The sequence below is a fragment of the Lithobates pipiens genome, unplaced genomic scaffold (assembly GCF_037356315.1).
Source record: "Lithobates pipiens isolate NorthernLeopardFrog02 unplaced genomic scaffold, aLitPip1_a1.2 Scaffold_18, whole genome shotgun sequence".
NCBI classification, from domain to species: Eukaryota; Metazoa; Chordata; class Amphibia; order Anura; family Ranidae; genus Lithobates; species Lithobates pipiens.
This window is the reverse complement of record NW_027507758.1, coordinates 476,103,745-476,129,377: the sequence shown is the minus strand read 5'-3', so window position 1 is coordinate 476,129,377 and position 25,633 is coordinate 476,103,745. Positions and strand designations below refer to the sequence as shown.

At 42.4% G+C, this 25,633-nt stretch overlaps 1 protein-coding gene across 2 annotated transcripts; it reads right to left on the bottom strand.

Annotated features, from left to right (window-relative positions):
- Positions 1 to 682: 682 nt before the first annotated feature.
- ADIPOQ (adiponectin, C1Q and collagen domain containing) lies at positions 683 to 20,922 on the bottom strand. Of its 2 annotated transcripts, none has more exons than XM_077488347.1 (3): positions 20,774 to 20,922; positions 3,376 to 3,581; positions 683 to 1,312 (listed from the first exon to the last, which is right to left on the bottom strand). In XM_077488347.1, the coding sequence occupies exons 2-3, from the start codon at positions 3,575 to 3,577 to the stop codon at positions 798 to 800; spliced, it is 717 nt and encodes a 238-aa protein (XP_077344473.1). In that variant the 5' UTR covers positions 3,578 to 3,581; positions 20,774 to 20,922; the 3' UTR covers positions 683 to 797. The 2 variants fall into 2 exon arrangements, with proteins under 2 accessions (XP_077344473.1, XP_077344474.1); XM_077488348.1 differs by lacking the exon at positions 20,774 to 20,922 and adding an exon at positions 20,070 to 20,206.
- Positions 20,923 to 25,633: the final 4,711 nt, after the last annotated feature.

Sequence of the window (25,633 nt, the reverse complement as noted above, 5' to 3'; positions counted from 1 at the left end):
CAGGAAGTAAGGCAGAAATAGTCCAGCACTTGTTTTGAAACAGCCATAAAGAGCAAAAGAAGCACATTAATTCTATATTGGTACATAGGGGAGCTGGAATTTAGAAAAAAAGTGAACTTAGCCTTTAATGCTGACTTTTAATTTTTGCAGAATTTATTGAATATGGTTGAATTCTCCTCTGAATAATACTGAAAAATCTGATGCACATTCTGAGTGGGATAGAATTAAAGACCACTATGCAATTGCTTTCAATGCTGGTATTATGTGTTTTCCCGTGTTTCAGGATGGGTTCACATTGCTGCCGGATACAGTTCGCATGAGGGGTCTGGTGCGTTCCTGTTCTCCGTTTCAGGGATGAATCAGGGCTAAATGTTTGCCTGAATTCATCCCTGAAATGGGCCGAAGACACACAGGACTCCCCAGCCACAACAGAGATATGTGAATTGGCTCCATAGAGAGTCAGCCACAATCTCTGCATGCAAATTGGATGAGGTGAAAGCTGCATTCACTTTGCACTAGTGTGAACGCAGCCTGAGTGTTTGTTCTTTCATTGCAAAGAAATGAGAAGCATGCTTAAAAATTAAAGCCAAACACTTATGCACATTTTTACATGTTTGCCTCAAGCAGTTTTGTATGCAAAGTGTTTTTTTTTCCTGGTATTTTAAGAAATTAACAAGACACATTTAGAGCAATTTGACTTTGTAATTCTGTGATAGTTCTAGGTCATCTGGGACTTTACAATCAGTTCATGCTGAGACAAAAAGACCGATGGTCAGTCATATAACACTAGAGGAGAATCAGTTGGAGATCTGGCTTGGATACAGCAAGATTCCTGAGAAAGAAGAGTCATTGAGATTATCTCCATAGATGCCTCCAAAATCATCCCCATAAACCTGCAGCCAAACCTCATCTCCAACATCCAGGTGCAATAAGATGGTGCCAGAAGCCTGGTCAACGTTGTTGGACTGAAACTGGTCAAAGGTGAACATGATGGGCTTGCTATTCTTGTAAAGCCCAACCTTGACATCCTTAATATAAACAGTCAGATGATAGGTGAACAAGTAAAGGCCCTTAACATGGCAGCTGAACTTGCCTGTGCTGTCATCATAATGGCGTTGCTCATTGTAAAAGACTTTGGTGAAGCGGATAGGAACATTTGGGGTGGGAACTCTGCCAGTTAGTCCCATACTAAAGGCTGAGCGTTGTAAGAATGGGCTCTCCCCCATCTCCCCTCGGGCTCCTGGAAATCCCCGTGGGCCCTCTGGTCCTGGGGGTCCGTTCTCTCCAGCTTCTCCTTTTTCCCCAGGAACACCTGAAAATATTGATATTCATATTACTATTGCAAATATTGCAAATATAAATTTGTAAATGACAGATAGAATACCTTACATTTTACTTCTGTTCTTTTTAAAGGGAAACTATATTGGTACTGGGTCAACTTTATTTAAATTTTCTTTTTTTATCTTCGTATTATAGATTTTTGAACTTTTTTGTGCTTTTATGATTTCTGCGCATCCTTTATTTTACAAGTGAACATTTAATACATGACAAAAAAATTCCCAAAACAGTATGGGTTAGCTAAAGAGATAGCACTGCAAATGAGGCTTGCTTTGCACCTTTTTTATTTTCCAGAGTAAAATATGGCACTTAATAGTTTGCTGAGTGAAATAAACAAGGCAGATGTAAGCCCATTCTGTAGACTTGTACGTAAAGGTAAGTCTATAATAAGGCTTTAGGTATTATGAATATCTCCTAAACCTTCCCGGTTTAGGAGATATTCAAGACGAAGTAAACCCTGATGAGTTTTACTTCCTCTTTATTTCCCTGCAAAGGTAAAGCATAATGGGCTACTATGCATCGTATAGTAGCCCATTATGTATCACTTACCTGAAACCAAAGTCTGCGATGTCACCGCTGTCCCCACTAACAGCGAGCATCCATCTTCACCCCTCTTCCTTCCGTACACCCTACAGGGTGTACAACCACTTTAACACTTAATACAACTGGTGATGTCACCGGTGCATGTGCTCTGAAGGGACGGTATACCCGGGCCGTCCTTCAGAGCTCCATGCCGCGGTCCGTGACTCCTGTGCGCATGCGTGAGAGTGACATCATCGCTGCACAGCCAATCTGATGGGCATAGGATGCGAATCCAGAAGGAAGACCAGGTGAAGATGGAAGCGTCGGTCAGAGTTCACAGCGCAGCGGTGCATTGCTTTGTTCTAAGGTGAGTATTTTATAATGTGCTATTATGGGATGCATACTAGTATATTATGCCTTTACTTTGCAGGGTTTAAAAAAAATAAAATAATTGGTTTACTTCCTTTTTTAAGCAAAGCTGAAAACGCGGTATATGTGATAAGGAGACTAGTTGGCCATCTGGCTGCTTAAAAGATTGCAGTTAGAGAAAACACATAATAAAGCTAATTATCTCTATCTTTTTACCTGAAAATGAATTAAATATTTGAAAAAAATTACAGTTTCATATTTCAATATTCAATTGTGCTGCTGTATAATAAATAAACGTGTTAAAAAAAATAAAGCTAATGTTCCCCACATGGCTTCTTGCAAACTGAACTTCTTATGGCTTTCTTTTTGCCACTCTTCCATAATTGCCAGATTTGTGGAGTGAAGGACTAATACTGGTAGTTGTTCTGTGGACAGATTCTCCCACCTGAGCTGTGGATCTCTGCAGCTCCTCCAGAGTTACCACGGACCTCCTGGTTGCTTCTCTGATTAACACTCTCCTTGCCCGGCCTGTCAGTTTAGGTGGACGGCCATGGCTTGGTAGGTTTGCAGTTGTGCCATACTCTTTCCTTTTTGTGATGCTGGATTTTACAATGCTCTGTGATATGTTCAAAGCTTGGGATATCTTTTTATAACCTAACCCTGCTGTAAACTTCTCCACAACTTTATCCCTGACCTGTCTGGTATGTTCCTTGGCCTTCTGAATGCTGTTTATTCACTAATGTTCTCTAACAAACCTCTAAGGGCATCACAGAACAGCTGAATTGGTACTGAGATTACATTTCTCACATGTGGACCCTATTTACTAATTAGGTGACTTCTGAAGGCAATTGGTTCCTATAGATTTTAGTTAGAGGTATCAAAGTAAAGGGAGCTGAATACAAATGCACACCACACTTTTCAGATAGTTATCATTTTCCTTCCACTTCACAATTATGTGCTACTTTGTGTTGGTCTATTACATAAAATGCCAATAAAATACATTTAAGTTTTTGGTTGTAACATGAAAAAATATGGGAAATGTCAAGTGGTGTGAATACTTTTTCAAGGCACTTTACACACCATACACAATTTGATGCACATCATTTTTTTTACACACCCCATTCCTCTACTAAAACCAGTACTAACCTGGCTGTCCTCTTTCACCCTTTTCTCCATCCTTCCCTTCTTTACCATCCCTCCCTGGCAGTCCATTGTGTCCTGGATAACCAGGTGCTCCACCCATCCAGTTGGCACAGGGATTCCGCTGAGGTTGTGTTGGGTCATCTTCAGCTGAAGAATACAGTGGTGCCAACAGAAGCAAAGCACACACAGATTGTAGAAGCAGCATTGTCCTGTATCACAATGGAGGATTAAGAATAGTGTTAAAGGATCACATAAACATATTATGTCCATTGTAGGCGAAGTCAGGTGAGCAGATATCTTACCTGGAGAGGACATGAGAATTATACAAACTCAATAGGTGACTTATCCCTATACCATCTACCAAAAAAACGATTAATCAATTTTGGATGCACTGATCCTATAGCAGTTTTTGAAGATTGCATGAGGCTTCTATGGCTGCTGGCAGGACTTTGTCTGACACTAGGGCCAGGAAAGCATGGCGGGGCAAAATAATTAACCCAAAGAAGGCAGCCAGGGATAAGATTATGTGAGAAATGTATGTTGTGTGGTTTTATTCCAGTAGGCATGGGGTGGTGACTGGCTTTCTTTAAAGAAAACCCACATCAAAGGAAATTAGCTTATTGCAATTGCTGGCATTCTGAAAACTCGAATTTCTTGGTCGTCATGCTGGCTCGTTGCAATGGTTTCTTAATCACTTACCTGAAACAAGTATACAGATCAGGAGTTTTAACCTTACCCTATCTTCACTTTACGGATTGTTGGTCAGTGATTCATGAAGTGTTGAAACCAGAGATGGCCAGATAACTAGTATTTCCAGGAGGTCATTTATGACAGCCCTAATATCTTCTATACAGGTTTCCTTTAACCACTTCAGCTCCGGACCAATAAACACCTTAAGGACCAGAGGTCTTTTTGCAATTTCGCACTGCGCTGCTTTAACTGGTAATTGCGCGGTCATGTAATATTGCACCCAAACGAAATTTGCGTCCTTTTCTTCCCACAAATAGAGCTTTCTTTTGATGGTATTTGATTGCCTCTGCGATTTTTTTTTTTTGCGATATAAATGGAAAAAGAGCGAAAATTTTGAAAAAAAAAGATATTTTCTTCTTTTTGTTATAAGAAAAATCGAATAAACTAAATTTTAGTCATACATTGAGGGCAAAATTTATTCAGCCACATGTCTTTAGTAAAAAAAAATGTCAATAAGCGTATATTTTTTGGTTTGCGCAAAAGTTATAGCGTCTACAAACTAGAGTACATTTTCTGGAATTTACACAGCTTTTAATTTATGACTGCCGATCTCATTTCTTGAGGTGCTAAAATGGCAGGGCAGTACAAATCCCCCCCAAATGACCCCATTTTGGAAAGTAGACACCCCAAGGAAATTGCTGATGGGTATGTTGAGCCCATTGAATATTTATTTTTTTTGTCCTAAGGGATTGAATAATGACACAAAAAAAAAAAAAAAAAATTTTTACAAAAAGTTGTCACTAAATGATATATTGCTCACACATGCCATGGTTATATGTGGAATTGCACCCCAAAATATATTCCGCTACTTCTCCCGAGTATGGGGATACCACATGTGTGGGACTTTTTGGGAGTCTAGTCGCGCACGGCACCCCGAAAACCAATCACCACCTTCAGGATTTCTAAGGGTGCAAATTTTTGATTTAACTCCTCACTACCTATCACAGTTTCGAAGGCCATAAAATGCCAAAATAGCACAAAACCCCCCAAAATGACCCCATTTTGGAAAGTAGACACCCCAAGCTATTTACTGAGAGGCATGTTGAGTCCATGGAATATTTTATATTTTGCCACAAGTTGCGGGAATATTACAAACTTTTTTTTCTTTTGCACCAAGTTGTCACTAAATGATATATTGCTCACACATGCTATGGGCATATGTGAAATGACACCCCAAAATACATTCTGCTGCTTCTCCTGAGTACGGGGATACCACATGTGGGGGACTTTTTGGGAGTCTAGTCGCGCACGGCACCCCGAAAACCAATCACCACCTTCAGGATTTCTATGGGTGCAAATTTTTGATTTAACTCCTCACTACCTATCACAGTTTCGAAGGCCATAAAATGCCAAAATAGCACAAAACCCCCCCAAATGACCCCATTTTGGAAAGTAGACACCCCAAGCTATTTACTGAGAGGCATGTTGAGTCCATGGAATATTTTATATTTTGCCAAAAGTTGCGGGAATATTACAAACTTTTTTTTTTTTTTTGCACAAAGTTGTCACTAAATGATATATTGCTCACACATGCTATGGGCAGAAGTCAAATTACACCCCAAAATAAATTCTGCTGCTTCTCCCGAGTACGGGGATACCACATGTGGGGGACTTTTTGGGAGCCTAGCCACGTACGGGACCCCGAAAACCAAGCACTGCCTTCCGGATTTGAATATAAAATGCTACCAAAAAACCTGTTAGCGATGGCAGGGATCAGGCCTGACTCTGTGATCGCTGCAGTTATGTGTTTAGTGTTTTGTAAGTGACAGTGATCGATTGATACTGCACTTGGGTGGGCTGGGCAGAGGGGCAAAACGCAGGTGCTAGCAGGTATTTGGGCTGATCCCGCTAACAATGCGTTTTTTTGGAACCCTAAACTGCTGGGGACGCTAGTATAGATCTGATCAGATCAGATATTGATCTGTTCAGATTCTATACCACTACGGGAGGTGTATGCTTTGCGTGTGGGTGTTAGCGGTACTGGCACTAACCTAGCGCTGCCTGGGGCGACGCAGACCCTGACCCTAAAACCTAATTGATATCACCCGCCGGGTGATCAGGGGGTTAAACCTTTATTGGGTAATAAATGGTGGGTGCCCTGATGCTATAAAAAACAAACTAACCAGAGTCACCCGTAACACTTCTACGGTGATCAGTGGTGAAAGGGTTAACTAGGGGCAATCAGGGGGTTCAAATTTTTATTAGGTAGTATATGGGGGTCCCTGGCGCTATATAAAAACCTGACGGGGAACCTAAATAACTAACTGGCTAACCAGCGTCACCAGTGACACTTATACTGTGATCGCTGGTGAAAGGGGGTAAAAGGGTTAACTAGCAGCAATCAGGGGGTTAAAACCATTATTGGGTAGTATATCGGGGTACCTAGCGCTATAAAAACCTGGCGGTGAACCTAAAAAAATAACTAGCTACCTAGCGACACTAGCGACACTGATGCAGCGTTCAGAAAAATTATCGCTTAGTGACACTGGCAAAAGGGGGTGAAAGGGTTAACTAGCGGAAATCAGGGGGTTAAAACCATTATTGGGTAGTATATCGGGGTACCTAGCGCTATAAAAACCTGGCGGTGAACCTAAAAAAATAACTAGCTACCTAGCGACTGTAGCGACACTAATGCAGCGATCAGAAAAACGATCGCTTAGTGACACTGGCAAAAGGGGGTGAAAGGGTTAACTAGCGGCAATCAGGGGGTTAAAACCATTATTGGGTAGTATATCGGGGTACCTAGCGATATAAAAACCTGGCGGTGAACCTAAAAAAATAACTAGCTACCTAGCGACACATGCAGCGATCAGAAAAATGATCGCTTAGTGACACTGGCAAAAGGGGGTGAAAGGGTTAACTAGCGGCAATCAGGGGGTTAAAACCATTATTGGGTAGTATATCGGGGTACCTAGCGCTATAAAAACCTGGCGGTGAACCTAAAAAAATAACTAGCTACCTAGCGACTGTAGCGACACTAATGCAGCGATCAGAAAAACGATCGCTTAGTGACACTGGCAAAAGGGGGTGAAAGGGTTAACTAGCGGCAATCAGGGGGTTAAAACCATTATTGGGTAGTATATCGGGGTACCTAGCGATATAAAAACCTGGCGGTGAACCTAAAAAAATAACTAGCTACCTAGCGACACATGCAGCGATCAGAAAAATGATCGCTTAGTGACACTGGCAAAAGGGGGTGAAAGGGTTAACTCTAGGGGCAATCAGGGGGTTAAATCTTTATTGGGGGGTGATAGGGGGCTACCCTGGACCTAACACTATCTGTCCTGACAGTTTTTACTGTCACAACTGACACTGAATGCATTGATCAGTAAAGAAATGATCAATGCAATCAGTGACACTGTGACTGGGGGGGGGGGGGGTTTGTGTGCCTGTGTGTACCTACATGTCAGTGTAGTGTTGGTGCACACTTACTATTAGTCTTCTCCTCGTAGTCCGGTCAAAAAGACCGCCCCGAGGAGAATGACATCACTTCCTCCTTCCTGTGTAAACAATACACAGTGGGAGGAAGCTTCTCATTGGCCAGGAGCGATCCAGAGGGGGTGGCTGAAAACCAACGGCCATCCCCTCATCACGGAGCACTCCTGGAGCGAACCGGACCGCCGTAACCAGCGGGAGGGGGTCCGATCGGACCCCCCACCCGCTGGAAGGCAATCACGTAGATCTACGTGATTGTGCCTGCCTGTGCCATTGTGTTGACGTACATTGGCAATACGGCGGTCCTGAAGTGGTTAAACATACATTCAAGGTTCACCTTTTTAGAAAAAAATATATATAATGCACATACTGTATTTTGCAGGAAAAAAATGCATTTATTATCTTTCCTGCTGGAGCAGTGGATCAGGGGTACAATGTCAGGCTTTTGAAGACAAGCCCTAGATTGAAAGCTGCAAGGCCTGTGATTGAACGACAAGGGAGCTCACCGATACCCTCATAGTTCATTCAAAACTACAATTAAACAGTATAGTTTGCGAAATGGCAAACACACAAACATAGATTAAAAAAAAGGGTTTTTGTTTAAGTTTTTGGAGAGAGTCTCATGGAGGAAGGCCACACACTTGTGTCAGCTACTGATCCAGAGCGCAGCCAACTCCATTCAGAACTACAGGCCATCTGCCATGGTGGATGATGGTACTTGTAGTTCATTCATTCACAGGAAACTGTGAATAAACATTGTGGCCATGTGGGCGGGATCCTGCACAGTTGTGCTATTTTTAAATTGTGACGGCGGGTGTGAGAAGAACCCCTACCCACTGTCACACTGAGAGCGGGGATCTGGGCTAAAAGCAGGAGCAGGAACCTCCCAGATTGCAAGGATAATGTGCCACAAATTTGTGGCAGTGTTGAATTGTAAGTCTGTTAACTTGCTGCACATTGTCACTGTCAAGTTGTACACTTGTAGAACACTTGAAGCACAAGCTCTAGTTGACCCTTTTTCAATTTGTAGCAAATTTGTGTGGCAAGTCTCTAGCAAGAGCAAAGTTGCAGTGGTGAGTCTACAGCAAGAGCTCTGCAAGTATACAGCATGAAAATTCAGCCGCAGTTACCCCTGTGGTGGGATGACTATTGCACAACATAACTGAACCAGAATTAGCAGCAGACTTGCAGAATATTTGCAAAGAAAGTTGATTTGGAATCATGCAAGGCAAACTTGCTGCAGTTGTGCAACAAACTTGTGAAGCCTGGCAAGTCTAGCAATAGCTTAGCAAATCATTTTTAAACTTGCAGCACAATTGCTCGCTATCTTGGGTATTACATGTTCCACCTTAAATACAGGTTTAGCATGTAACATATTCCAAAAGGTGAACTTATCCTTTAACCTCCCTGGCGGTATGATTATATCAGATTTTTGGTGCTGAAAGCGGTACAATTATTTTGCATGAAAATTTGGCGTTTTATATTGTAGGCCTGTTATTCTTAGGAATAACTCACTTAAATCTGTCCAAACAAGATTCTAGTAGACATCCTGGGTATGATAAAGTTTGAAACACAAAATCAGAAATTATAACGTAATAAATAACTTTAAATAATTATGACAAATAATGATATAACAATAATAAAAATTATTCAATAATGTAATCAAATCAAAAACACTGAAATTTGCTCAGATGCAGAATTGTCAGTGTTTGATGACGGATTTCCCCACAAATCGCTATCGCTCAATTCTGCGAGTGATTCTAATTTATTATCGATGTTTTCTAGCTGGTCTAAAACCACTTTTCATGTAAAGGGACAGTTTTGGTTGCTATGGACAATCTCCAGTTTCCAGGCAGAAAGAAAAGTTTTTATAATATAAAACTGCATGCAGGACACTGGACAGACCACTAGGGACAAAGGGAGGTGAAATAAATTGATACAGTAAAGTAATCTGTAAGATTACAGTGTACTGTATATGTATTGTGTTTTTTACTTTTTGAATTTGGCTCTGTTCTCCGTCGCTGTACGACGCAACGCTCGCAGGGAACGGAGCTCGACTCTGTGAGAGATCCGGCGGAGGACAGCTTGCACACAGAGCAGGGAGGACATGGCAGGATCCAGGAGAAAAGGTAAGTTTGCTGTAGCTGGATCCTGCGTTGCAATCCCAAGTGTGGATCAGGATTACTGCTTTTGGTGCTGAAAATCCACCCAAGCCACACTCAGGAATACCGTCAGGGAGGTTAATGACTAGTTTCCCAACACCATCAAGATTTTTGCGCATATGCAGTTTTTATGTATTAAATACAATACACACTTCCGCCCTCACACTTGTGTATCACCACACTAAAAAACAAAACAAAAAAACTTGCTGCCACTCTAAATAAATAATAATGTGCAAAAATCCTACCAAGCAGTGTAGAATGAGCAGTGCTGCAGTAAATACTCAGTGGACATGCTAATAATACACACTCTAAACTCAAATGTATCCAATAAAGTATACACATAACTTAAATAGCATTGATTGTTACCACTTTAAACTATAATAGCAACACCCTGTGAAGTGAATAATTGTAACAAATTATATGAATGAATAAGTAAATGAAATGTCCAGTTTTTAAACACAAAAAGTACAACATTCATTAATAAGTACCACATTTTAAGTTTTTATTAAAGCACTCTTTTAATACTGCACTTAGAGTGGCGCCTCTGTTTCCATTTCCAGTGTTCCTAGAAGATTGCTTTGCTGTTTCTTAGTCTTCAAATGGGGCTGCCTTCTACAGTTGCTGGTTTTTCAACTACATGATATGGACTTTCATAAGCTATGACTTGTTTTCTTGTCATTGTTCCTCTTGTGACTGTTTATATACTATTTTAATTTGCCCTTTTCCCCCTCCTTTCCCTCCCCTTTCCCCTCCTCCTCCCCCTCCTCCTCCCCCCCCCCTCCTTCACCCTTGTTTATGAGCAATCTGATTGTGAAATATGGTGAATGTAAGAATTAGCACTCACTCGACCCACCTAAGAATTACAGGCCTACAATATAAAATGCCAAATTTCCATGCAAAACAATGTACTGCATCAAAAATCTGACATAATCATACCGCCTGAGAAGTTAAAATCCCTGCCAAGTTTTTGTTTGTTTGCGTTCTGTGTCTTACCAGGGAGAATTCCTCCACCTGTTTCAAGATACAACAGATTGTGAAGAGAGTGCAGAGAGATCTGAAAATGACATATTTCTCCTCATTTTTATTCCCGGTGATAACAGTCACTTGTGTCAGTGGGGCTTTAATCACATTCAAATCATTTTGTTGAGCATGATGTTTGGCTTCATTTTTGTTTAGTAAATGATCTTATTGTTAATTATATTTTAATAGAATGCTACTATTTTGCATTTTATTGTAGGTGTCAAGCTGTCATTACACTGAATTGGCTGGTTTTAAAATGTAAATTTAATATTGATATGGAGAACCATCCTGGTTGAATATACAATTATGTTCTTTTATATATTTTATCTGACCTAGACAAACACTTTTAGAGCATCCTGCTCCTCATCCCAAAAAGTCAAAATATAGAGAGAGAAATGGGGTGGGATTATAACGGTACCAACAGATAGTAATGGAAACCAAAATTACTTAAAAAATAAGATTTATTATAAACATGATTAAAAACCAATCAAACAGATGACTGTGTTTCATTATACATCTCCATTAGGTGGTCATATAGATGTATTTCTGGTTGTACTCATATGATATCCCAACATGTTTCTCCTGTTAGGCTTCATCAGGGGATTAACGAACCAACCAGAAGACACGAGGGACTATGCAGAAGAATACAAAAAAGTATCAATAAACATATCAAAAAAACATATATATATAGGACATTAAATAAATAAGGAAAAGTATGTATAACTCTTTTGCCACGGTCCACCCATTCCAGAGCTTACCACCAAGAGGCCCCTCAGAGAGTCACCACTGAAACCAGGACCACCGATAAGGAGCACCGTGCGGCCACAGAGAACACACAATGACCACGCTAACAAAGAGGGGAAATACACTGAGCAAAATTATAAACTCAACACTTTGTGTTTGCCCCTGTTTATTATGAGCTGAATGCAAAGATCTACAACTTTTTCTATGTACACACAAGGCCTATTTCTCTCAAATATTGTTCACAAATCTGTCTAAGCCCAGGTTCACACTGAGCTGCGGGAATGAAGCCGTGCGAGTTCAGCTGAACTCATACGATTTCCCTCCCGCATGTCAGTCCCAATTTCGGCCACGATTTCAGAGACATTTGTGCAGGTTTCTTCACAGATCTCAATGTAAATCGCAGCCCGAAATCGCAAGAAGTAGTACAGAAACTACTTTTTGAAATTGGCGCAGTGCCACAAATTCGGCATCGCACATATTAGGACGGTGCCATTGACGGCAATTGCCAACGATTTGTCATGTCAAGTCGCATATCAAAACGCTCCACTGTGAACCAGGGCTAAATCTGTGTTAGTGAGAACTTCTCCTTTGAGAGGAGTGGCTTTTTATTGTGGCCAGCCTAAGGTACACCTGTGCAATAACCATACTGTCCAATCAGCATTTTGAAATGCCACACCTGTGAGGTGGATGGATTATCTTGGCAAAGAAGAAGTGCTCACTAACACAGATTTATACAGATTTGTGAACAATATTTGAGAGAAATAGGGCTTTTGTGTAAATAAATTTTATGTAATATAAATAGGGGCAAATAAAAATTAAGTGTTGTGTTTATGATTTTGCTCAATGTCGATTATACGGGTAAAATCCTAGTCATAGGGCCTTGTTAAAAAGTAGATTATTAAAGCATCAGGTTGCATATAACAAAGGTGCATAGAGGGTAGATCCAATGTGTCATTTATAGTTATCCATAGGGATTACTTATTTGATGAAAGATATTTTGAGGGAGGTTTTGAGGGAGCATGCGATTGGCATGCTGACGGCAGGAATGTCCACCAGAGCTGTTGTCCTTAAATTAAATGTTAATTTCTCTACCATAAGCCATCTCCAAAGGCGTTTCAGAGAATTTGGCAGTACATTCAACAAGCCTCACAACCGCCGGAAGAAAAGGTACAACTGTCTGTTCATTACAAAATGTACCAGGGTCTCCATGAAATTAAACACAGGGTGTTTCCAGTTCATAGGGTCCTATCAGAGTCAGTCAAGAAAGAATGGAAGGACCAACTCCGACCAATCCAGCAGAAGAAGCGTTTCACACTCTGGACTTGAGGAGGTGTATGTTACATTTTCTTACAGTAACCAAAGAATTCAGAAGATTGAATGCTGTCTTTGTGGTTTTCTCAGGCTCACGTAAGGGAGAAAAAGATTCCAAATGTACGCTGGGCAGATTGCTTAGGTTGGCAATCACAGAGGCCTATAAAGCCAAAGGAGAAATACCCCCTTTAGTTATTGCTGCTCATTCTACAAGATCTACGGCAGTTTCCTGGGCTGAAAGGGCCAGTGCTACACCTGAACAAATCTGTAAGGCTGCTACTTGGTCCAACTATTCAGCATTTCTCCGATACTATCGGTTGGATTTACTGTCCACCAAAGATCAAGCGTTGGGCAGGAAGGTACTGCAGGCAGTAGTCCCACCCTAGGGTAAGTTTCTCGGTTATCCTCTCCAAGGTTGCCCTGAAATGTGATTTGAGAAAGGCATAGTTAGACTTAGCTGTGACGGTATTTCTAAGAGCCTTTCAGGACAACCGTTACTTCCCTCCCTTTGTTTTCTTAGAAGAGGTTTTAAGTGTCTATCATGGTTGTTTGATGGTTTTCTGTGCTTTGTTTTCCAGTTGTTGGAGACCACAATAACTGAGGCCATGGTGGAGTAGGGATTTAAAGGCTGCATGTGTTTCCTGTGAAGAAGGTGGAGCTACGCTCTCTCCAAGGTTGTCCTGAAAGGCTCTTAGAAATACCGTTACCGGTAAGTCTAACTAAGCCTTTTTACTACTACTCTTATCTAATTGGCTCCTTTTTTTTTCTCTAGAGATTTTGATTTTTTTTTTTTAAATGTGAGACATTAGTCCTTTGTACGTTTTAGTATTGGTCTATAAAATAAATACTAAAATAACTATAAAACACATTTAGATATATTATATTATTATTGCTGTCTTAAAGAGATGACACTAATATATTTAGTACACTACCCTTCTTTTTCCTTTTTCTGTTTTTGATCTCAGCAGCAAGCATTTATCCAAGTTTGGACATAAATTGCTTTATCTGCAGGCACCCTCCTGTGTTCATTTAAATACCTTTTATCAAGTAAGTAATCCCTTTGGATAACTATAAATGACACATTAGATCTACCCTCCACCTTTTCTATATGCAACCTGGTGCTTTAATAATCTACTTTTTTAACTTGACTAAGATTGTACCCGTCTTATCTATTTCCCTTCTTTGTTAGCCTGGTCATAGTGTGTTCTCTGTGGCCGCATGGTGCTCCTTCTCATCGGTGGTCATGGTTCCGGTGGTGACCCTCTAGGGGCCTCTGTGTGGTAAGCTCTGGAATGGGTGGACAGTGGCAAGTGAGTTATACATGCTTTGCCTTAGCTATTTAATGTCATAGCTATAAATAAATATATATATATATATATATATATATATATATATATATATATATATATATATATATTGTGAGGGGTTAGCTCGGCAGCGGGTGTGTGTGACCCCCTGGATGGGTTCACAACACAAAATCAGGCACAGCAGACAGCGTTGTAGGTGAAAAAAAACAAAAGGTGCGCTTTATTCATGCTACATGCAGTAAGATATTTGGCCTCCTCCTGTCCAATGGTACACTTCTTTGGATTGGCCGTAAACCCAGCTTCCCGGATAGAGTCTAGGACTGCTTGTACTTTTGGCAAATGTGAGACCCAGTCTGTGCTATGGATAATCACATCATCCAGGTAAGCTGCAGCATATTTCTGATGGGGCCTCAGAATCTTATCCATTTTCCGCTGGAATGTTGCCGGTGCATTCTGTAACCCAAACGGCATTCTCTTATATTGGAATGCCCCATCTGGGGTTACAAACGCAGTTTTCTCCTTGGCCGACTCGGCCAGGGGAATTTGCCAATACCCTTTGGTGAGATCAAGAGTTGTCATATATCGGGCTGTTCCCAGCCGGTCAATCAACTCATCTATACGCGGCATGGGGTAGGTGTCAAATTTTGTAACTTTATTCAATTGTCGAAAATCGTTACAAAACCGCCAGCTCCCATCAGGTTTGGGCACTAGTACGATAGGACTGGACCAGTCACTCTGGGACTCCTCTATCACACCCAATTCCAGCATCCTTTGAACCTCCCCACGTATTGCCTCCCGTCGGACCTCTGGTATTCTATAAGGTTTTAGTTTTACCCTTTCTCCTGGCGGGGTGATAATGTCATGCTCTACGCCAGATGTTTGTCCCGGCAGCTCAGAGAAAATCTCTTTGTTACGAAGTACAAACTCTTTAACCTCCTGTTGTTGGGCTTTCGATAAGGTGTCTGCTATTCCAACCTCAGGAACTAAGCAATCAGGCTGTGCTTGTGACAAAGTCTCTGCGACTAGGGATTCCCTATCCCTCCAGGCTTTCAGCAGATTGACGTGATAGATCTGCTCCGGCTTTCGCCTTCCTGGCTGTCTAACCCTGTAGTTCACCTCACTAATTTTTTCAATTACTTCGTATGGACCTTGCCATTTGGCCAGAAATTTGCTTTCAACCATAGGGACTAGCACCAAGACCCTATCCCCCGGGGAAAAAGTACGGGTCTTGGCCCCACGGTTGTACACTCTCTGCTGTGCTAACTGCGCTTGGGTCAAATGTTCCTTTACGATTGGCATTACCTGTGCAATTCTATCTTGCATCAGGGCGACATGCTCAATCACGCTCCTGTGAGGAGAACTCTCATTTTCCCAAGTTTCCTTGGCGATATCCAGCAGCCCTCTTGGGTGTCTCCCATAGAGCAACTCGAAGGGTGAGAAACCCGTAGAGGACTGGGGTACCTCCCTAATGGCAAACATCAGATAGGGTATTAGACAGTCCCAATTCTTTCCATCTCTATCCACCACCTTCTTTAACATTTGTTTTAGGGTTTTGTTGAATCTTTCAACCAACCCATCTGTTTGGGGGTGATACACAGATGTACGCAATTGTGTCACTTTGTACAACTTGCATAGTTCTTTCATAACCCTGGACATAAAGGGTGTACCTTGGTCCGTAAGCAGTTCCTTACAAATACCCATGCGGCTAAAAACAAGAGATAGCTCTTTGGCTATAGTTTTGGCCGAGGTATTTCGAAGAGGAATTGCTTCCGGATAACGGGTAGCATAGTCCAATATAACCAAAATGTACTGATGCCCCCTAGCAGACTTCATTATCGGACCCACCAAATCCATTGCGATCCTCTCAAAGGGGACCTCAATGATAGGAAGAGGTACCAGCGGGTTACGGAAATGTGGCATAGGTGCCGACTTCTGACACACAGGGCAGGAGGAACAATAATTTTCTGTTTCCTTCATGACCCCAGGCCAATAGAATCTCTGCAGTACCCTCTCTCTGGTTTTCTCGGTCCCCAGATGATCTCCCAGAATGTGCCCATGGGCCAATTCTAACACCAACTTCCTGTAAGGTTTGGGCACCACAAGTTGCTCAATGGTTTCTTCTGCCCTTTGAGCCACTCGATACAGCAGGTCCCTTTCCATAGTGAAGTACGGATAAGTGCAAGTCTTATCTGGGTTCACTAACTCGCCATCTATTTTCACCACATTTTCCCGTGCCTTTATCAGGGTGGGATCTTTTAACTGTTCTGTGGCAAAATTTTCCCTGTGAACCTCAAGATCTGAAAACTCCACAGACGGCATGTTTTCATCTGAGGATGTTGGCTCCTCCCCAGTTTCTCGAGTTTCCCCCGCCAATACCGACAAGGGAAATTCAGGAGAGTCCTCACCACTCCCAGAGGAATTCTGGTCATCTTCCTGGTCTATAGGGGCACCAGTGGGGGGCTCAGGACAATCCCAGAGTTCCCAGAATTTTGGAAAATCCCTTCCCACAATAGCATCATGTGGTAAGTCAGACACTAACCCCACCAGATGAGAGAGGTTACCTTTGGGGGTCTCAAAAAACACTGAAGTTACAGGATACTCTCGGGTGTCCCCATGCACACAAATAACAGCCACCTTGTTCTTCCCAGAGACCTCTGTAGTAACTAATTCAGCTTTTATCAATGTTACCAGGCTACCTGAATCCAGTAACACATCAACATTTCTACCATTAATACACATTTTACATAAATGTTTCTCAGGTCCCCGAATGGCAGTGCATGCAACTGTCACAAACAGCGACTGACGTCTCTCCCTTATAAAGTCACATTGCATAGGCTCATCCACAACTGGGCAATTGGCTGCAATATGTCCCTCTTGCCGGCAGCGGTAGCAAATAATCTTTTTCGCTGCCTCTTGCAGCCTGGGCTTCCCGGGCTGCTCCCGCCAGACCTTAGGTAGAACTCCCATCCTCTCACTCTCTCCACCCTCACCCCTTGGAGTCATCTTACCCGCCACTGGGGATGATCTGGTCTTAGGATGGAAAGTCCGTGAGTCCCTGGAAGAGGTGGTCAAGTTCTCTGTAGCCAAGTACCTCTCAACCAGATTCACAAGTTTATCTGCATTTTCTGGGTCTCCATGGCTTACCCATTTTTGGATGGCAGTAGGAAGAGCTCTCAGGAAACGATCCATAACCACACGTTCCACAATGTTTGGTGCGGTCAAAATCTCTGGCTGCAGCCACTTCCTGCTCAGGTGAATGAGATCATACATTTGAGATCTGGGGGGTTTTCCAACCTGAAAAGTCCAATTATGCACACGCTGAGCCCGGACGGCCAGGGTGACACCCAGCCGTGCCAATATTTCTGTTTTTAGTACCACATAGGCTTTTGCTTGGTCAGGCTCTAGGTCATAATAAGCTTTCTGTGATTCCACAGTTAACAGAGGGGCCACCAGTCCAGCCCATTGCTCCTTAGGCCACTTTTCCCTTTCAGCAGTCCTTTCAAATGTGGTCAAAAACACCTCCGGATCATCCTCTCCAGTCATTTTTGTCAGTAAACGGCTCAAACCAAAGGATGCGGTATTATTGTAACCGCTTGCTTCATTGGTCTGCGGACGTTGCTGTATCAATGTCTCTATTTGCTGTTGAAAACTCTGCTCTTGCTTCTGCAACAGGTCTATGAAGCGGGCTTCAGATTGCTGCTGGGCTTGTTGCTGAGCTTCCAGACTCTGCTGCAAAGTTGCATTTGTTTGCTGCTGGGCTTGTTGCTGAGCTTCCAAACTCTGCAGGTGAGCTTTCTGCTGAGCTTCCAGACTCTGCTGCAAAGTTGCATTTGTCTGCTGCTGGGCTGCAAGGCTCTGTTGTTGAGCTGCAAGGCTCCTTTGTAAACCCGCATTTGTTTGCTGCTGATTTGCATTTGCTAGAGCCAGCTGTCTCAGTATCTCCTCCATGCTGGCCTTAAAAAAAAATTAAAATAAAAACTGCCCGCATTCTCCACCAACTGTGAGGGGTTAGCTCGGCAGCGGGTGTGTGTGACCCCCTGGATGGGTTCACAACACAAAATCAGGCACAGCAGACAGCGTTGTAGGTGAAAAAAAACAAAAGGTGCGGTTTATTCATGCTACATGCAGTAAAAAATATAACAGCCAAAACAAAAGAAAAACATGAAAATAAATCCTGGTCAGCTTGACCTCTAAATACACTCATAGATTCCCTGTCTAACAACTGAGTGCAGCCTTGTGCTGCACCAGTCCCTGTCTCTGTTGTAGAGGTTTGCCACACAGGCGTTAACTCACCGCACAGAACAGGTGTCACACTCCCCAGTCTCTACAAACACAAAACTGGTTCCAGGATGGAGCATCTCCCTAAGCATGCTGGGGTTTTTTTTGTAGAGGCCTTAATGAGCCCATTTACTTCAGCTGTGCTCATTAACTCTTCCCCTCTAGTTGTACAAGTCTGCATAAAGCCTGAATCTAGGGCACACATATTTCCCATCCTGGATACAACCAGGTGACTTTACCTGCCTGCTGCCACAATATATATATATATATATATATATATATATATATATATATATATATGTTTTTTGATACTTTTCTTGCATTGTCATTTGTGGCTTCTGGTTGGTTTGTTAATCACCTGATGAAGCATAACAGGTGAAACATGTTGGGATATCATACGGACACATGACTTCTATATAACTGGAAATCCACGTAATGACCACGTAATGGAGATGTTTAATGAAACACAATGATCTGTTTTGATTGGCTTTTAATCATGTTTATAATAAATCTTATTTTCTAAGTAATTTTGGTTTCCATTATTATCTGTTGGCACCGTTATAATCCCACCGGATTTCTCTCTCTATATTTTGACAATTATGCTCTGTTTTTTGTGATGTATGTGTTGATACTAACTGTGTAGGTGGTGGTCTATATGGTGAAAGTGTCCCCCCTATAAATGCATTGGTTGCTAAATTAGTCTTACAATATGTGTATTGCTCCTTTAACCACTTCAATACCAGGCACTTAGACTCTTTCCTGCCCAAGCCGGCCATACAACACTGTACCCAAACAAATTTTTTTTATCATTTTGTTCCCACAAATAGAGCTTTCTTTTGGTGGTATTTGATCACCTCTGCAATTTTTATTTTGTTGTGCAACAAATAAAAGAAGATGGCACTGATAGACACTGATAGGTGGCACTGATGGGCACTGATAGGTGGCCCTGGTATGCAGCACTGATGAGCACTCATAGGTGGCACGATGGGCACTCATAGGCAACACTGATGGGTAGTTATAAGTGGCAATGATGGGTACTTATTGGTGGCACTGATAGGTGGCACAGATGGACACTGATAGGTGGGCATGGATGGGCACTGCTAGGTGGCACTACTGGACACTGATGGTGGCACTGCTGGACACTGATGGGTGGCACTGATAACTCTGATGGGTGGCATTGCTGGGCATCACTGATTTCATTTATTTCATGATGGTGCCAGTCAGTGCCTGGGCACTGATTGGCACAAATTGGGCTGTCATTTGTACATGTGGATGGCCATGGGGTACATACCTGGCCATCCACGTGTTGCCCACTTCCCTGGTGGTCCTGGGGGCTTCCCTGGTGGTCTAGTGTGGGCATCCGAGGGGGGGCTGCACTGATAAACAATCAGCACAGACCCCCCCTGTCAGGAGAGCTGCCGATCGGCTCTCCTCTACTCACGTTTGTCAGACACGAGTGAGGAAAAGCCGATCAACAGCTTTTCCTGCTTACATCGTGATCAGCCGTGATTGGACACGGCTGATCATGTGGTAAAGAGCAAACCCAAAAAATGATTTTCAGCTGTCGGCATTAAAGAATTTTTAATGTCCTATGGGCCTACAGTCTCTTCTCACTGCAATCACTCTCTCACTCCATACTGCAATAATGTGCTACTATACCCTGCATATTAGCACATTATAGCAGACTTACCTGTCAAACGAAGCCGCAGTCCTATGTGCTTCTATCTTCTGCTGGTCTTCCTCTCAGGTTCACTCTGTTCAGCCGATTTAATGAGCGGCTACAATAACGTCACTCCCACGCACGAGCACAGGAATCATTTCATCATGCCACAGACTGGTGGCGTAAATGTATTTTGAGCTGCACATGCATGGCTCAGTGTACATTACCACTTACAAGATAGGGAAGCTCTTTGAGAAAAACCCTATCTGCCAGCGTTTTTTTAGACTTTTGACTTTAATTCATGTTTAGCATTTTTACCAGTATATTTTATTTTATTTATTTATTTGTTACTGGTGTTAATATTGTGACAACAAGTTAGACAGCACTTTACTTATTATACATTCACATCAGTCCCTGCCCTCAAGGAGCCTACAATTGGTAGTCCCTTTCTGATCTATATACATACACATACTAGGGGCAATTAACCTACCAGCATGTCTTTAGAGTGTGGGAAGAAACTAAAGAAACTAAAGTACACAGAGCAAACTCATACAATCACAAGGTGAACATGCAAACTCCATATAGGTAGTGTCCTGTGTATTAAACATCAACCCCTATATTAAATACTCCTAAATACACAGAACACATTTGTACTTTAAAACAATATCTCACAGTTCTTATAAAACATGTAACACATTACAGATCGTGAGATATGTGGAAATGATAAGTCTTACCCGATGAATATTCGTGCCCAGTGTTCTGTCTCCTGTGCAATAGACTTCTAACCGCGTTCCATTCTATATGGAGCATGTGTTACTGTCAGTTAAAATTAATTCTCTGCGTTACTGTGGAGGGAGATTATTTAAAGGTCAGTATTTAGATCAGGAATTCCTTGTGTCTGTTGGGAGCAGTTTAGGGACACAAGTAATCTCAAGCTCTTTGAAACTCTTTGAAAAAATTGGAAAAATATAAAAGATCCTTCACTTTTGATAAATTGCGTTAATTAAGTGTACCTTAAAGACAAACTATATACATACGCTTGTGTGTGTGTGTGTGTGTGTGTGTGTGTGTATTCCTATGAATACAGTTAAAACATTTAAATGACACACACGTGCAATTACTACTAACTGATAGTAACTGACTTCACTTATTTCACAGACAAATACATTTTCTATAGAAAGCTAAAATGTGTTCTACATCATGTACTGGGCCACACTGCTAAAGGGTTGGGCAACTTTGAAAATATGTATTTAAAATTGTATTTACAGCATGTGACAAAAGTGAGTACGCCCCTCACATTTTTGTAAATATTGTATTATATCTTTTCATGTGACAACACTGAAGAAATTACACTTTGCTACAATGTAAAGTAGTGAGTGTAATCCTTGTATAACAGTGTAAATTTGCTGTCCCCTCAAAATAACTCAACACAGCCATTAATGTCTAAACCGCTGGCAACAAAAGTGAGTACACCCCTAAGTGAAAATGTCCAAATTGGGCCCAAAGTGTCAATATTTTGTGTGGCCACCATTATTTTCCAGCACTGTCTTTACCCTCTTGGGCATGGAGGTCACCAGAGCTTCACAGGTTGCCACTGGAATCCTCTTCCACTCCTCCATGATGACATCAAGCAGCTGGTGGGTATTAGAGACCTTGTGCTCCTCCACCTTCTGTTTGAGGATGCCCCACAGATGCTCAACATGGTTAAGGTCTGGTGACATGCTTGGCCAATCTATTACCTTTACCCTCAGCTTCTTTAGCAAGGCAGTGGTCATCCTGCAGGTGTTTGTGGTTGTTATCATGTCGGCCCATTCTCCGTAGAGAGGGGATCATGCTCTCCTTCAGTATGTCACAGTGCTCGTTGGCAATCCCTCAATGAACTGTAGCTCCCCAGTACCGGCAGCACTGATGCAGCCCCAGACCATGACACTCCCACCACCATGCTTGACTGCAGACATGACACACTTCTCTTTGTTCTCCTCACCTAGTTTGACACCATCTGAACCAAATAAGTTTATCTTGGTCTTGGTCTCATCAGACCACAGGACATGGTTCCAGTAATCCATTTCTTTAGTCTGCTTGTCTCCAGCAAACTGTTGGCGGGGTTTCTTGTGCATCAACTTTAGATGGGGCTTCCTTATGGGACAAAAGCCATGCTGACCAATTTGATGCCGTGTGCGGCATATGGTCTGAGCACTGACCCCCCACCCCTTCAACCTCTGCAGCAATGCTGACAGCACTCATACGTCTATTTCCCATAGACAACCTTAAGGCCTCTTCTCCATGGAACCTGTCCTGTTAAACCGCTGTATGGTCTTGGCCACCATGCTACAGCTCAGTTTCAGGGTCTTGGCAATTTCTTATAGCCTAGGCAATTATGTAGAGCAACAATTATTTTTTTCAGATCCTCAGAAGGTTCTTTGCCATGAGGTGCCATGTTGAACTTCCAGTGACCAGTATGAGAGAGTGAGAGCGATAACACTACATTTAACACACCTGCTTCTCATGCGCACCTGAGAACACTTATGAGTCACATGACATGAGGGAAAATGGCTAATTGGGCACAATTTGGACATTTTCACTTTTGTTGCCAGTAGTTTAGACATTAATGGTTGTGTGTTGACTTTTTTGAGGGGACAGAAACTTACACTGCTATACAAGCTGTACACTCACTACTTTACATTGTAGCAAAGTGTAATTTCTTCAGTGTTGTCACATGAAAAGATATAGTCAAATATTTACAAAAATGTGAGGGTGTACTCACTTTTGTGAGATATTGCATACGGATGCACAGCGTATACATATGTAAAACTATATTAAAAATACTTTTCCAGTTTCTTTGCAAGAAACACAAGCATTTAACTTGATTTTGACACATTTCTAATCCAACCTTTCTTTGTTCTGAACATTGTAAGGTACTTGAAACACAATAGACTTCTCCCTTTTCTTGCCTGTTTGACACATACAATTTAGTGGTATTAGCTAGTATGCCTATTCATTGGGGCTGATTGACTAAAGAAAATGAATAAAAGCAGTAATAAATCATTACTTTGTGCTTAGAGGTGTCGCATGCACTAGTGGATGTACATGTACAAAGTGATCATGATCCCTGAACATGTGTGTACCATGGAATCATATTTCCCCATGTCTATGGAACATCTTGATCAGGAGCGGCCCATCCATGCATCCATGCCTCCGGCCCCCATGTAGGACGCCGGATGCATGAATTCCAATGTGGGAGGGGGGGTATTTTTTTGAAGCACGTGATTAGAGCCAGAGGCTCTAATAGGATTCAAAAAAAGGTTGGGCTCAGGGTGCAGTGCACTGCGAACCGAGGGTACCTAGTTGTTTGACAATAGCAAATGAATATTTGCTATTTTCACAATGACACGGGTCTTGTACCCAAAGCAAAATAGCAAAACATCAGTGGACCTTCTGAAAATTGTGTTTTTTTTCACAAAGAATAGAAAGCCCATTGAAACAAGCTAGGACCTGTACAGATACAGAAGACAGTTACTAACCATGTGTATTTGTCCTTGAAATATATCTAAAGCTATTTTTTTTTTTTAAGATATATTGGAGAGTATGCAGTAACATGAATGAGGGTGAACCTACCTACATACCAGGAACCACTAAGCTAAAAAGATCAACTTTATTCAACCCAATTAAAATTACCGAAATAGTGCCATACAGCATACTGTAAATGCCAAACTGAGTGAGAAACTACATAAAAAAAGTTGGCTTAAATATCTGGTTTTATAGGTGGACATTCACTAAAACTGGACAACTTAGAATTTGGTGCAGCTGTGCATGGTAGCCAATCAGCTTTTAGCTGCAGATTGTTCAATTAAGCTTTTACAATTTTAACCAAGCTGATTGGTTTCTATACAGAGCTGCACCAGATTTTGCACGCCCCAGTTATAGTAAATCAACCCCATAATTCAAAATGTCAAAATCTAAAGGCTTTAGAAGGCACTATTCCTGCTGTTTTAATTGGGTTGAATAAAATTTATCTTTTTAGTTCACTGTTTCCTGGTAGATGCACCCCCATTCATGTTACTGTATAGTTAGTGCCACTGTTGGGCTCAGTTTGACATAGGACCTTATAGCTTTTGTTTTGTTTTATATTAAGGAATGGGTAAAATGACACATAGGGGTTATTTTACTAAAACTGTAGAGTGAAAAATCTGGTGCAGCTCTGCATGATAGCCAATCAGCTTCTAACTTCAACTTGTTCAATTAAAGCAGTAGTAAACCGCGGCTGTACGGCAATTGTATAATGTACTAGTATTCATCACATACTAGCACATTAATTTCACCACTGAGTGGGCTGACATCTTCCTCTGGTCTTTTTTCTGGGTTCCCGCCCAGCGTTAGAAGCAGGATAGGCTTCTTTAGCCACTTCATTACTCAGCCATAGTCATATGACGTCCTCAGATGGGATCTCCCATCCTGGGCGGACGTCATATGAGGTCCTTGGCTTTCCCAGGGGTCTGCAGTGCAGTGATCAGGGATCCAGCGTGTCCCTCGGGACACAGCCATTCCCCCGATGGGGGTAATGAACGGGTGGCGGAGTGTGAAAAAACAGCTTGATCGTCTGTATCCAATCACAGCCGGTCACTATGCAGAGCGACGTGCACGCCGCTCGTGCATGCCCCTGTGGCTCTTTACCATGTGACCAGCTCTGTCCCATCACAGCTGGTCACAAATTTCAACAAACAGCAGTGTAATGGCTGTTGCTGGGTTCTTCTCCTCACACATCAATCCAGTGTGAGGAGGAGATCAGCTAACAGTGAGTTACACAGTTTATACTACAGTGTCCAGATTGCCCCCCAATAAAGAGTACCTGTCACCGGAGTACCTGTCACCGGAGTACCCACCATCAGAGTACCTGTCACCACAGTATCTGTCCCAGGAGTACCTGTCACCAGAATACCCACCATCAGAGTACCTGTCACCACAGTACCCGCCATCAGAGTACCTGTCACCAGAGTCCCCGCCATCAGAGTACCTGTCACCAAAGTACACGTCATCAGAGTACCTGGCAACAGGAGTACGCACCACCAGAGTACCCCCCACCAGAGTACCTATCACCAGAGTACCCGCCATCAGAGTACCTGTCACCAGAATGCAAGCCATCAGAGTACCCGTCACCAGGAGTACCTGCCATTCAAGTACCCGCCACCAGAGTACCCACCACCAGAGTAGCTGCCATCCATTCATCCTGTCAGAGTACCTGTCATCCATCCATTCTGAGTACCTGTCCCATGATCCCATCAGGAATACCTGTCTGCAGCCAATTACTACCAAGGTGCAGTCCATTAGTCCCTGACGTTCAACCCATTAGTCCCTGACGTGCAGTCCCTGATATGTCCAGAAAGGTATACACTCCAGAAGAGGCATATCAAATTCTGAGTCTGACAAATGCGAGCAATGGGGAGCTCTCACTGCCCAGTTCTGATTCAGATTCTGGTTTGGAATATGAGCCCCCTGAATGCAGCACATCAGGATCCGAATCGGAGGAGGAAGTAGTCCATCCAAAAAGAAGATTGTCGGAATACCAGGCAGCTACCAGCAGTGCCAACAGCGCTAGA

Bases quoted from the DNA above. Each gene is read 5' to 3' on its own strand.
- ADIPOQ (XM_077488347.1), bottom strand. From the start codon at position 3,577: ATGCTGCTTCTACAATCTGTGTGTGCTTTGCTTCTGTTGGCACCACTG. The intron at 1,313-3,375 runs GTTAGTACTGGT...CAATATTTTCAG, and splicing joins GGGTGAAAGAGGACAGCCAG to GTGTTCCTGGGGAAAAAGGA.